Here is an 11,211-nt window from a genome sequence, read left to right on the forward strand (position 1 = left end):
AGCTTTATACCTGTTCAATTTGTTTCTCAGGGTCCCAGCAGGGGACACGCGCCTATTCTGATGCCAGCGATGATGAAGCAGCCAGCGAAGTTCTCAGTCACTGCAGCAGTGCAAGTGAGACTGTGAGCGTGGCAGAGGAGGGGTCAGGTGAGTGCCCCAATAATGTGTCATTTGTTAAATTAAAGTTTCGACTTGTGTGCCCTTAGATCACAATCCCATCATCCTCTGCACACCTTGACTCGTCCCATGATATGTATTGTAGTTCCCTTGTAGTTCCTCCTGTGTGAATGTCTATAAAACATAACTCCACTTTTACTCATTTGTATGGGGAGCCTTTTGGTTGATTTATTTTTCCCGATGAGCTCAATAAAGTAATAGCCAATCACAGAATGTTAGATTGGACATGTGACCTCATATATAGGATTCCAGTTATACACCCATCAGACCTCATCCGTCTTGTGTTTTGTCCCCATCAGGCAGCGATGCGCCCGACTTCCAGTCCTATCAGGAGCAGCGGGAAGATAAACTGAAAGAAGATATAGACAATCTGCTGGACAAGAGGTGATAAAAGCATTAGAAGGGTCCCGTAATGATTTGGAGAGTTCAGCTGACTCGTTACTCTTCTTTTTTCCTCACAGTGCAAAGACGAGGCTTACAGCACTTGGGAATCTACGTCTTGCTCTGTCCTCCCTGGTCTTCGGAGATTTCCTGACGGAGAGGAGAATGACACTCACAGACTCTCTGGAACGTTGTTTGAAAAAAGGTATGTAAGCCTGGCAGTGCAGGAATTAGCTGGCAATATGCCTGCTACTATCACCTATTGACCACTTTTTTCTCAAATTATTTCTCAGGGAAGGAGGAGGAGCAATCTCTGGCCGCCACAGTATTGTCTCTTCTCTGCATCCAGCTGGGATCCGGACCCGAGGGCGAAGAAGTCTTCCGCAGTGCAAAGAACTTTCTCATCAGCATTCTGACCGATTCCAGCTCTGGAGTGACTGCCCGACAAAGTGTAAGTCATCGCAATGGCAGCAAGAATTAGGCAGAGGGGGTGCTGGGGTTACAGAGAAATAGGGGCCTCCTATGCCTGCCTTCTACCTGTTAAGGAACCTTGGGCAGTATGAAATTTTTATTAGACAGTATTTATATAGAGCCAACATATTACGCAGTGTTGTACAAAGTATATAGTCATGTCAATAGCTGTCCCACAATGGGGCTGACAATCTAATTTAAATTTTTTGGAGAATCCAATTAACCACTGAGCCACCGTGCTGCCCCATGTAATTTATATGCTGCATACTGAGCTACACTGCTCCTCTAAGGGCTGACATTTCTCTGCTAAGATGCGTTCTCCATTTTAAGACCTCACAGCACAGTCCCATATGTATGGTAACACCTCCATTTACTATAGTGTGCTGCTTTGGAAAAATGCTGCATGTCTCTTGTTAATAGATGTTTTGGTGTGTTGCCGGCTCATTCATTATAATTGGCTGCCCAAAAGTGTTAGGACAGAATGGATGGCTCCCAAGCTGGCACCTTTGCTTCTCAATTGTAGGTCTGAATCCCAGACAGGACACTATCTGCATGGAGTTTGCATGTTCTCCTCTTTTTGGAGCAAGCCTCCTTTTTATAGCAGTTGGATAGGACTTTTGATTTTAAGGGTAATTGTTCTGTATAACTGGTTCCACCACATGATTCTGGATTCCTGATTGAGGGGCAGTAAAATCTCAGTTGACGCATAACTGCTGCAGAACACAATATCTAGCGAAGCCTAGCTAAGCTGCCCTGGTAGGACATTCACTTGAATTTAAAACTTTACAATGGAGCAAAGAAGCCCCAGACACTAAAATGTTCTGTTCTTCAGCTGATTTTTTAGCTAAAGATTTAGATTTTTGCCCTTTTATAACTCTGTAGAATTGGGTTCTGTAATGAATTTCTGTATAGGGTTGTTGATTAATGTTTTATGATTCTCTTGCAGTGTGCCACCTCGCTGGGGATTTGCTGTTACATCGCTGCTACAGATGATGAGGTAGCGTGTTCTAGTCATACACATCTGGGATAGATGGTGGGCACTTCGAGATATAATGGTGGTATGACCAATTCCAATCTCTCCTACAGGACTTGGCTTCCAGTCTCAGCTGTCTGGAGAATGTCTTCACCTTGTTATGTTCTGAAAATAATAGCATTCCAGCCAGTCTGCAAGGCCTAGTGTGTTGTGCCATTCAGGCCTGGGCACTGCTGCTGACTATCTGCCCTGCCAGCCGGATACAAAAGGCACTGGAGAGGTGAGTGCCATTTCATGGCATGGCGGAGGGTGCTGCAGGCCTCGACCAATCACATAAAGGGAAACCATTTCTCAAGCATTGTGTGTCAATATGTCAGTAAGACATGATCATGCTGTTAGGTTCCTGAATTCTTGCATTTTGCCCGTTTAAACCTCTTCCTTTTGAGGTGATGTTTGGGCTTTAGCACTACATCCTGGGAGGAGAGGAGATCATTTGCTCCCCTATACCTGGAGTGGATGTAACCTGTAGACTGTGAAGGAGTGGTGGGGTAGCACAGGTATTCAACAGGGGTATTGTTCCTACAGCAAAACTTGTTACTGTTTCTGAAGTTCATGCATTGTATAGTTTAAAAGAACTTAGAGCACTATGTAGGCTGCTTTCCTAACACTCAGTTCTTTCTGAATCATGTAATTTGCTCAAATGTTGAATATTTGTATCAACTCTGTCACATGACCCCTCTGTCTCCTAGCCACCTCCCATACTTTTCTGGAGTTCTTTCCAGTGAGAATGTCAGCCTGCGTATCGCTGGCGGGGAAAGCCTCGCCCTCCTGTATGAGCTGGGTCGCGATTTAGAGGTAAAATGCCTCGATGATCTTTTACTCTGCTCCCTCCTTCTTGCTATCCTGTCTCCATTGGGGCAAATTCATAATTTCTCTGTCTGCAGGATGACTTTGACTACGATGATGTGGACACATTGTGCATAACACTGAAAGCATTAGCCACTGATAGCAACAAGTACCGGGCAAAAACCGACCGCCGCAAACAGCGTTCAATCTTCCGAGACGTTTTGCATTATATTGAGGTAAGGAACAATGGAATCTGTTGCTTTAAAAGCCCTCTGGATATTGTGACAACGCTTTACCCTGTACTGGGGTTGGGGGCAGTGGTAACCTCCATAGTAAAAATGTGGGAATAGTAAAAGGGGTTTGTGGTAGTACCGGAGTTGGAGTAGGATGGCTTACTGTGAGGCATTCACTGAAGACCATTGTCAGAAATTACTTACAATGCTTATGTGGAGTATATCCCCTGCACACGTCTGTAGTCATTATGATCATTTCCAGGTCTTGTTACTTCACCTGAGTAACATCTCCAAAACCCGCCCCTACTTGTCCCCAGAGACCCCAAAACTCCTAGTACATCTCTTGTCTGGACTACTGTAAAATCCTCTTCACTGGTATTCCACGAACCTGACTCTCTCCTCTACAATCTATTATGAATGTTGCAGCCAGACTTATCCATCCTTCCCACCTACTTACCTACCCAATACACACCCCTCCCACCTACTTACCTGACACACAGCCTTCCCACAACTCCTCTTCTGCTGCCTCTCTTTGTAGTTCTCTTCATTGGTTTCCATTTCACCTCAAAATCAAATTCAAGCTCCTGTGCTTTGCCTTAAAATCCCTCTACACTTCTTGTGCCACTTACCATTCTGACCTGGTAGAAAAATACCCCTCTAGCCGCTCTCTTTGCTCCTCCATTGACCTACTAATGACTTCCTCACTCATAACCTCGTTACATGCACAGCTCCTATACTTTCCTAGGGCTGCCCTGACTATGGAAAGGTCTTCCTCTTCCTATTCAGCCTGCTCCTACTTTCTGCTCCATGGGCCAGAGTCCTCTCTTCCTCCTGAGTTTGTATCTGCCATTTGCAACCCTTGTTTAATGTACAGCGCTGCATAATGTGTTGGTGCTATATAAATACATTTTAATAATAATGAATGAAGTGTATGGATTTAAGACTTTAAAAAGGGATTTAAAAAAGGGGACCTTGTAAAGAGAAGTGGTGTATAATAATCATTACCTAAAAACATCAGATATTATTGTTATTATAAACCTGGGGAACAAAGACATCTCATTAGTTGCTGTGGGATTACTCTGACGTGTCTCTTGTGTGCAGAGTGGTGAGTGCCAGGAGGAGACCATAAAGTTTGGCTTGGAAGTCATGTATGTGGACACCTGGGTACGCAGGAGGACGTACAGTGCTTTTAAGGAAACGCTGGGCTCTGGCATTCGCTATCACTTACAGGTAACACCGATAAATCTCCAAACTTCAACAAGCAGATACCAAGCACACAATTTTAATGTCCTTATCCTAAAGAAAAATAATTTTTCTCATCAGCACAATGAAGTTCTGCGTGACATCTTCTCCTTGGGAGCTCCACTTGTCCTGGATGCTGCCGCCATCAAAGCAAGTAAAATCTCCCGGGTAGAAAAGGTAGGAGCAAACCCAGACGCTATAAATTGTTTTGCAATTGGCTGCATTTTACTAGAAAACTGAACTTTGCCTGATCAAATTGGGAAGTAAAAGTTAGGCTGGGTACACATGTGCAAAAAATGTCCTAAAATCCTTTTAGGATCCTTTTTAATGACAAAAGACTCCACGGTGCATGAAAGAGTGCTGTATATACAGAGCTGTTCTGCTGTATGGAGGGGGGAGAACGACGGAGTGGCACCCTGCTGTGCTCTCTTCCCCTTACTTTTATTAGCCATGAGGAGATTATCGGACGAGAATCATCCGACGTGTGTATGTAGACTAAAACCTACTATGATCCCTAAATCCAATCAGAGCTGTGATATAGAATACAGATGTACAAGGAGAACAGATCCAAACCATAACATTGCAATGGAAATCTATTCACGTTAGATGAATGTACTCCCTGCATCCTCTTTGCAGCCAGTTCCTTTCTAGCTGCATTGTTTTGATGGCTGCATTTTGCAGGATGTGTTTCCTGATGTTGTCTACAGTGGCCCATGTACAAACTGCTGCTTGTAGTTAACCTTTTCAAGCCTGTGTGAATGAACAATGCAGGATCGCTATTGGATGTTATTTTTCCTTCTGAACATTTTGTGTTTTTGGAAAGATTTTGTTTGTGGGTCTGTAGGCACTGTAGCAGTATTTAGCAGTATTTATATAGAGCCAACATATTATGCAGCGCTGTACAAAGTCCATAGTCATGTGGCTAGCTGTCCCTCAAAGGCGCTCACAATCTAAAGTCCCTACCATAGTCATATGTATTTATTACAGTTCAAGGTCTAATTTTGTGGGGAAGCCAATTAACCTAACTCCATGTTTTTGGAATGTGGGAGGAAATCAGAGTACCCAGAGGAAACCTATGCAAACCCAGGGAAAAATTCTGTGCAAATAGTGTCCTGGCCAAGATTTGAACCTGGGACCCAGTGCTGCAAAGGGCAGAGTGCTAACCTCTTGGTTGAGTGAACCATCCTGCCCACGCTGCAGCCACATTATTTCCAGAGGTTGCGGCCTCTATCACCAATGTGATCTGCGATTGGAATACTTTCTAAAAATGTCTTTTTCTTTTCCCCTCAGCATATGTACAACTCTGCTGCGTTTAAAGCAAGAACTAAAGCCAGGAGTCGCTTACGAGACAAGAGAGCAGATGTCCTATAGTCACCCACCCTCCCTTCCTTCATCTTGTACCAGCCACTGTCATAGGGGACCCCAAGTTCTAGGGGCCCCATTAAAGACTTATATATTTAGTATCAATTAATTACCAGCTGGTGAACTTGAAGATTTGTGCTTTGACCTGAACTCTTCGGTGAGAGAGGTGAGACTTGGCTGCAAAGCACAGACTGATCCAAAAGTTTTTTAATTAAAACTTTTTTTTTTTTTTTTTTTTAATATTCACCTGAAGGCGGACACTACAGCATCTGCTTGGCCCCTCCATGTGGTGCTTTAAAATTTGTGACTCCTCTGCACCCTGGGACTGACGCCAATACTTCAGCAGTTCATGCAGTGCCCTTTGGCCTGCGTGCAGATATTGGTTGAATTTTTCAACCTTTTACAACCAATGAAGTACGGAAGAGGATTTATTTTTAACAGGATTATTGTGCTTTTTAACATGATGTAGGTCTTCTGCTGATGCTAAATGTATTATATAAGTTATTGATAGACTTGGATGAATTTTTATGGACTGTAACTTCTCTGGCTGTGTCCTAACCCAAATGCTGAGTCCTCATTTACCAGTGAATGATCTAGAGCTGTCTACATCCAACAAAGGTACTACAGGCCATCAATTTGGAAGTCATTATATCTGTTGTAGGGGTGGCAGGGTTTTTGTGCAGGATTAAGGGAGAAGACAAAAAAAGTCTGTATAAGGATGTAATGTGGGCATTGTATGTAAGGCGGGAGGTGACCAGGACTCCAGTAAAAGGTCATAAACCAATACTGCCTGGCCATTATTGTCTGGCCTTCCATCTAAGGCTATGTACGCACGTCACATGATTCTCATCCGATTATCGCCTCAGGGCTGATATGGGACTAGAATCTGGTGTGTGTACAGCGCTTGTTGTCCGTTGTTCAAGCGACTGTCCTGGCAGACCGACAGACAACAAACGATTTTAATGAAAGTGAAGCGGGACGCTCCATCATTTTTTCTCCTCACCTCTTCATAGAGCAGTGCTGTATGTATTTTTTTGTCGTTGGAAAGAATCATAAAATTTCATTTCCAACAACAAACTATTGCGTGTGTGACCAACCTGAGATTGAACGTGTGTACACAATAATTGTCATTGGAAATTATCTTTCACAATCCTTTCCAACAACAAAAGACTGAATGTGCGTTGTACATACAGTGCAGTTTTGCTCTATGAGGAGGGGGGAAAACACCCATGGCACCCTGGTGCGCTTTCTCCCACTTCACTTCCATTACAATCGTTCATGGATCCATTACCATCCTTCATGAATCTACCAGGATGCATCCATGAACGATGTGCACTGGGTACGTAGCCTAATGGTTTAGGTGCTAGGCATCACATGAGGTGTTTTATTTCTTAGTAGCATTTCATTCACCTCTTGATATATTGACCAAGATTTGGGCCCCATAACGGGGATTACTTACTTGGGACCATGGCCAGTTTTTGCTTGTTGGTAGCCGTTCATCACAATTTGTCCCCAATTTCCTCTGAATAAAAAAAAAAAAATGCTATTTGCTGCTCTGGAGGAGTTTGTAAGATTCAGTGCTGATACAAAGCTTTAACAACAAACCGATGCAATCTGATATTGTGAGGTCTAAAGAACCTGCAGGTGGTGGTTGGATTTTGCAAAGTTTGTAAGGTAAGGCGCAGTCTGTTATGTCTTCCTCCGGAGAATTCCACATTGAATATGGCGGGAAAACTCCTCCCCGTATAAGCTCAAATGTACAGCGTCACATGGGGGTATTTGTCATGATTAGCCTGTGGTCAGATCTCACACCATATGTTGATTGAATAGTCTGTGGGTCTTTATTAAGTGATGAGATGAATACTAACTTCCCATTCAACAAATTACGTACACATATCAAGTGGTTGTGCTCGTCGCTGGCAAAAAATCTGACGTGCACAGTGATTCCCCCCCCCCCCCCCCCCAAATGTTATATCATCTAGAAATCTGATTTATCAGGGAATGACCGGTATTCACTCCTATGGAGGAGATGATCACAATTTGGTGCCATTCACTTGTCTACTGTTATCATATAGAAAAATTGATAATTGCTCGGGAATGACCGGTATTCACTCCTATGGAGGAGATGATCACAATTTGGTGCCATTCACTTGTCTACTGTTATCATATAGAAAAATTGATAATTGCTTAGGGTTCGTAGCACAATGTTTACTGGAGGCATTTGTAGACTGAGGACCTTGCTGCCCTTTGCACACTGAAGAACTTTAAGTCCCAGCATGGCGGGAGGCATTTGTAGATGGGAAAAGGATCCAGGCTGTGAGCTGCTACAGTGTTTCAACATGGGAGACAGGAAATCATTCCTTAGCCTCTGTATGTGATTGGCCCTGGATTCTCCCACATTCACTCTTCCACCTCTGGGGTGTGTGTGATGGGCCCCATATTTGCCCACAATCACTTATTCCCCCTAGGGGGGTGTGTGTGAATGGCCCCAGATTCCCCCACATTCACTCATCCTCTAGTGCTAGTGGTTTGTCTGATCCCATTTGCATTACATTAGCAATGTGAAAAAAAACAGTCAACTTTATTTACACACAAATATTCCCCAACCACCTGGAAGTATAAACATAGAAAGGAAGCCAATTGTCCTCCATTGAGAGAATGAAATCCAATGTTCACACCTTGGCTGAGGGGGTGAGGACTGTGGGGGGTGGGGGTCTTGGTGATCCAATGAGGTGGAGGGGGGGTTCTATATTGTGTGGGGACTTTTAGATTATGAAGTTTGCACAGCAGAAATCTGTATTTTACTGTTCCACTGCTGGTAAAAAAAAACTTCCATATTAACCCTTTACATAGGAAATCCTGCAGGTTGTAGAGTTTAAGGGATATGATCTCCCCCATACTTGGTGAATCAATCATTGTGAATATCGGACACTTCTCTAATTCATTGGAATATCACAAACATAATTTCTATGCTGGTCAGCATTTATTTTTGGAAAGAATAAGGGGACTTGATTAGGGATTGAGGTCCTGTGTGATGGCTGCTCTGATGTGCTGAATGATTCTTCAGCAATAAACATTCACCAAAATGTTTCCTTATCTACATTCATATTACCAGCTGAAGGGGTCAGACGCCATGGTTGTTGGATACGATTACAGAAGTCTGCATACTTAGGGTTATGTACAACAGGACTGAGGACCTTGCTGCCCTCTGCACACTGAGGAACTGTAAGTCCCAGCATGCCCGCTGCTGTTTTCTTACTCCCCTCATTCTCATAAAGCTGTGGTGCCTGTGGGAGTGGCCAAGCAGAGTTCCTCCCCTCTCCCCCCAAAATCTGTAAAATCCAAACTTTATATCATATAAGATTGTCAATCTATTTATCTTTTGGGTTTTATACGATGAATTGAGTATTTTTTTGGTGAAAATCCTTTGTTGCCTAATAAAATGTTAAAACTTCCTTTTGCCTCCTGTGATTTTATTATCTGTGGGGTTTCTTTGGATGAATGATGAGTGTTTTATTATGAAACTGAAATATCACCAACATATTCTGCAGCGCAGTCCAAGCTGGAAATAATACATATTAATTCCCGCTGATATCACCCAGCTGTGCACATTCACCCCAGGGCAGAGACTGCTGGCACAACATTGGTAATGGGCGCCAAGTGCTCGCCCCCAATCTGGAGTATGGTGAGTAAAAACTTTTTCATTGTACCCTTAAAATGAATATTTAAGCCCTGCAGAGTACTGGGACCCCAGGCATAGAATTCCTTTCTCTATCCAAAACTAAGTAAAAAAACGTTTTGTCTGCAAAAACAATGGGGCCAAAATCAGTCTGTGTCCAGCTGCCACCTGAGGTGTGAAGGATCCATATATATGAATGGGGTCCAGGATTGGTGTGACTTTCCTCTCTTGTTGTGTTAATTCCTCTCCAGGTAATGAAATGCATAACTATCCAAACAAGTGGTATACCTGCAGCCCCCCACCCTTCCCCCACCTGGGGGGGGGGGTCTGTGGTGACAACATTGGGGACACCTAACCCCCTCTCCATCACTGATCTGATTTATGAATGAAATCCCAATTACAGGAGGATCCCCTTTATTATAAACAATAAACTCATGGCAGCTTTATTTTTCTGTAACATATTAGTTATATCAAAGTTTGTTCTCGGCAACTATGGCAACAGTACTCAAATTCCAAAAAAAAGTCTGTTTAGATTTGGAATTGAAGGTAATGTGTCCCCTGGTGTATACTGTGTGTGTGTGGGGGGGGGGGGGGAGACAAAGTTTCCTCAATTGTATGTTTTTGTTTTTTAAATTTTACTTTTAGCAAAGTTGGATGTAAATGCACCTTTAATAGACTGTCTGTTGCCCAGTGAGGGGGCAGCTATTGTGATGGAAAGGGGAGGGGGCGGTCTCAGGGCTATTTATAGCCTCCCCAGGCAGATAGCAGAGATCTTCTACTTTTGGCCTCCCCCCTGGTCAAACCTCTGCATTGTTCTGGGATCTGTGTGACCCCCTCACCCCTCCTCCATCATATCATGGCTCATGCTGAAGCTGCTGCTGCTGTTGCTGAGGGCACCCAAGACCCCAATTCTGATGCCCATTCTGCGGTTTACCTGCTGGAGGTGGACTCCATCAATGACCTGCACAATGTGCCCCTGGACGCCGACCAACCGCCTGGACCGGAGGGTAAGTGCCCGATTGATAACTGGGAAGGGCTCTGTATGCAATCTTACTGCTGAAACCCCTATTTTGTAGTGTGGGGGAAGGGGGGCTCTTTATTGGATCGGAGGAGGGGGGGGGGGCAGATGTGTTTGGTATGATTCAGCTTGCAGAGTTTTCTCAGATTTGCTTAGCGAAAGGTTAACTTTTATCAGAATAGATGGTCATGGAAAGGCAAATATTGGGGGCATAGAATGGGCTCCTCTCCCCTGGTGCTAGGCCAGAAAACCAGTCAGGTGATCTGTGAACTATGGACACCACAGACAAGCTGTGCACACTGCAAACACTGTAATACAATAGGACTAGGACCCTGTAAGGCTGCCATTTTAAAGCTTTTCCTGGGGATACTTTGCTTTTCTAAGACGTAATGGACCAGTTTGGTATTTTTTATTTTGGATGAGAACTCATTTTGTGGTTGTTGTAACTTGATCACATGACTATTGCATGCTTACATGGTGCTGTCCCATATTTTCATAAAGACAACTAATGTACTTCTTGCTGCCCCCTGGTGGATGATTTTTATATCACAGCTGTAGACTTACAAACTGGCCTAATAAATGCTGAGACAAAATTACCTGATTTCAGTTGGTGGGAACAGATTGAAAACCTCAAGGGTCAGTTACATCTGTCTATAGACCACAGCGATTGGTTGGATCTGCCCATTCACCCCAGAGGTCTGTTGGATTGGATCTGCCATTGACTCCAGCATTCTTTTGGTTAGGATCTGCCATTGACCCCAGCGTTCTTTTGGTTTGGATCTGCCATTAACCCAGCGTTCTTTTGGTTTGGATCTGCCATTGACCCCAG

The 11,211-nt window shown here is 43.8% G+C and overlaps 1 protein-coding gene across 3 annotated transcripts in view; it reads left to right on the plus strand.

Moving 5' to 3' along the window:
- IFRD2 (interferon related developmental regulator 2) overlaps positions 1–7,660 on the plus strand; it is a 10,989-nt gene extending 3,329 nt beyond the window's left edge. For 2 of the 3 annotated variants that reach the window (XM_072420338.1, XM_072420337.1), the window contains 11 exons: positions 31–147; positions 477–561; positions 639–763; positions 852–1,009; positions 1,976–2,026; positions 2,116–2,282; positions 2,752–2,857; positions 2,947–3,084; positions 4,183–4,311; positions 4,405–4,500; positions 5,614–7,660. In XM_072420338.1, coding sequence (XP_072276439.1) covers positions 31–147; positions 477–561; positions 639–763; positions 852–1,009; positions 1,976–2,026; positions 2,116–2,282; positions 2,752–2,857; positions 2,947–3,084; positions 4,183–4,311; positions 4,405–4,500; positions 5,614–5,694 — 1,253 coding nt within the window. In that variant the 3' untranslated portion in view covers positions 5,695–7,660. The remainder of the gene's footprint in view (positions 1–30; positions 148–476; positions 562–638; positions 764–851; positions 1,010–1,975; positions 2,027–2,115; positions 2,283–2,751; positions 2,858–2,946; positions 3,085–4,182; positions 4,312–4,404; positions 4,501–5,613) is intronic. The other variant, XM_072420340.1, reaches the window with a different exon arrangement.
- Positions 7,661–11,211: the final 3,551 nt, after the last annotated feature.

Source organism: Pyxicephalus adspersus, chromosome 8, assembly GCF_032062135.1.
Source record: "Pyxicephalus adspersus chromosome 8, UCB_Pads_2.0, whole genome shotgun sequence".
Lineage (NCBI taxonomy): Eukaryota > Metazoa > Chordata > Amphibia > Anura > Pyxicephalidae > Pyxicephalus > Pyxicephalus adspersus.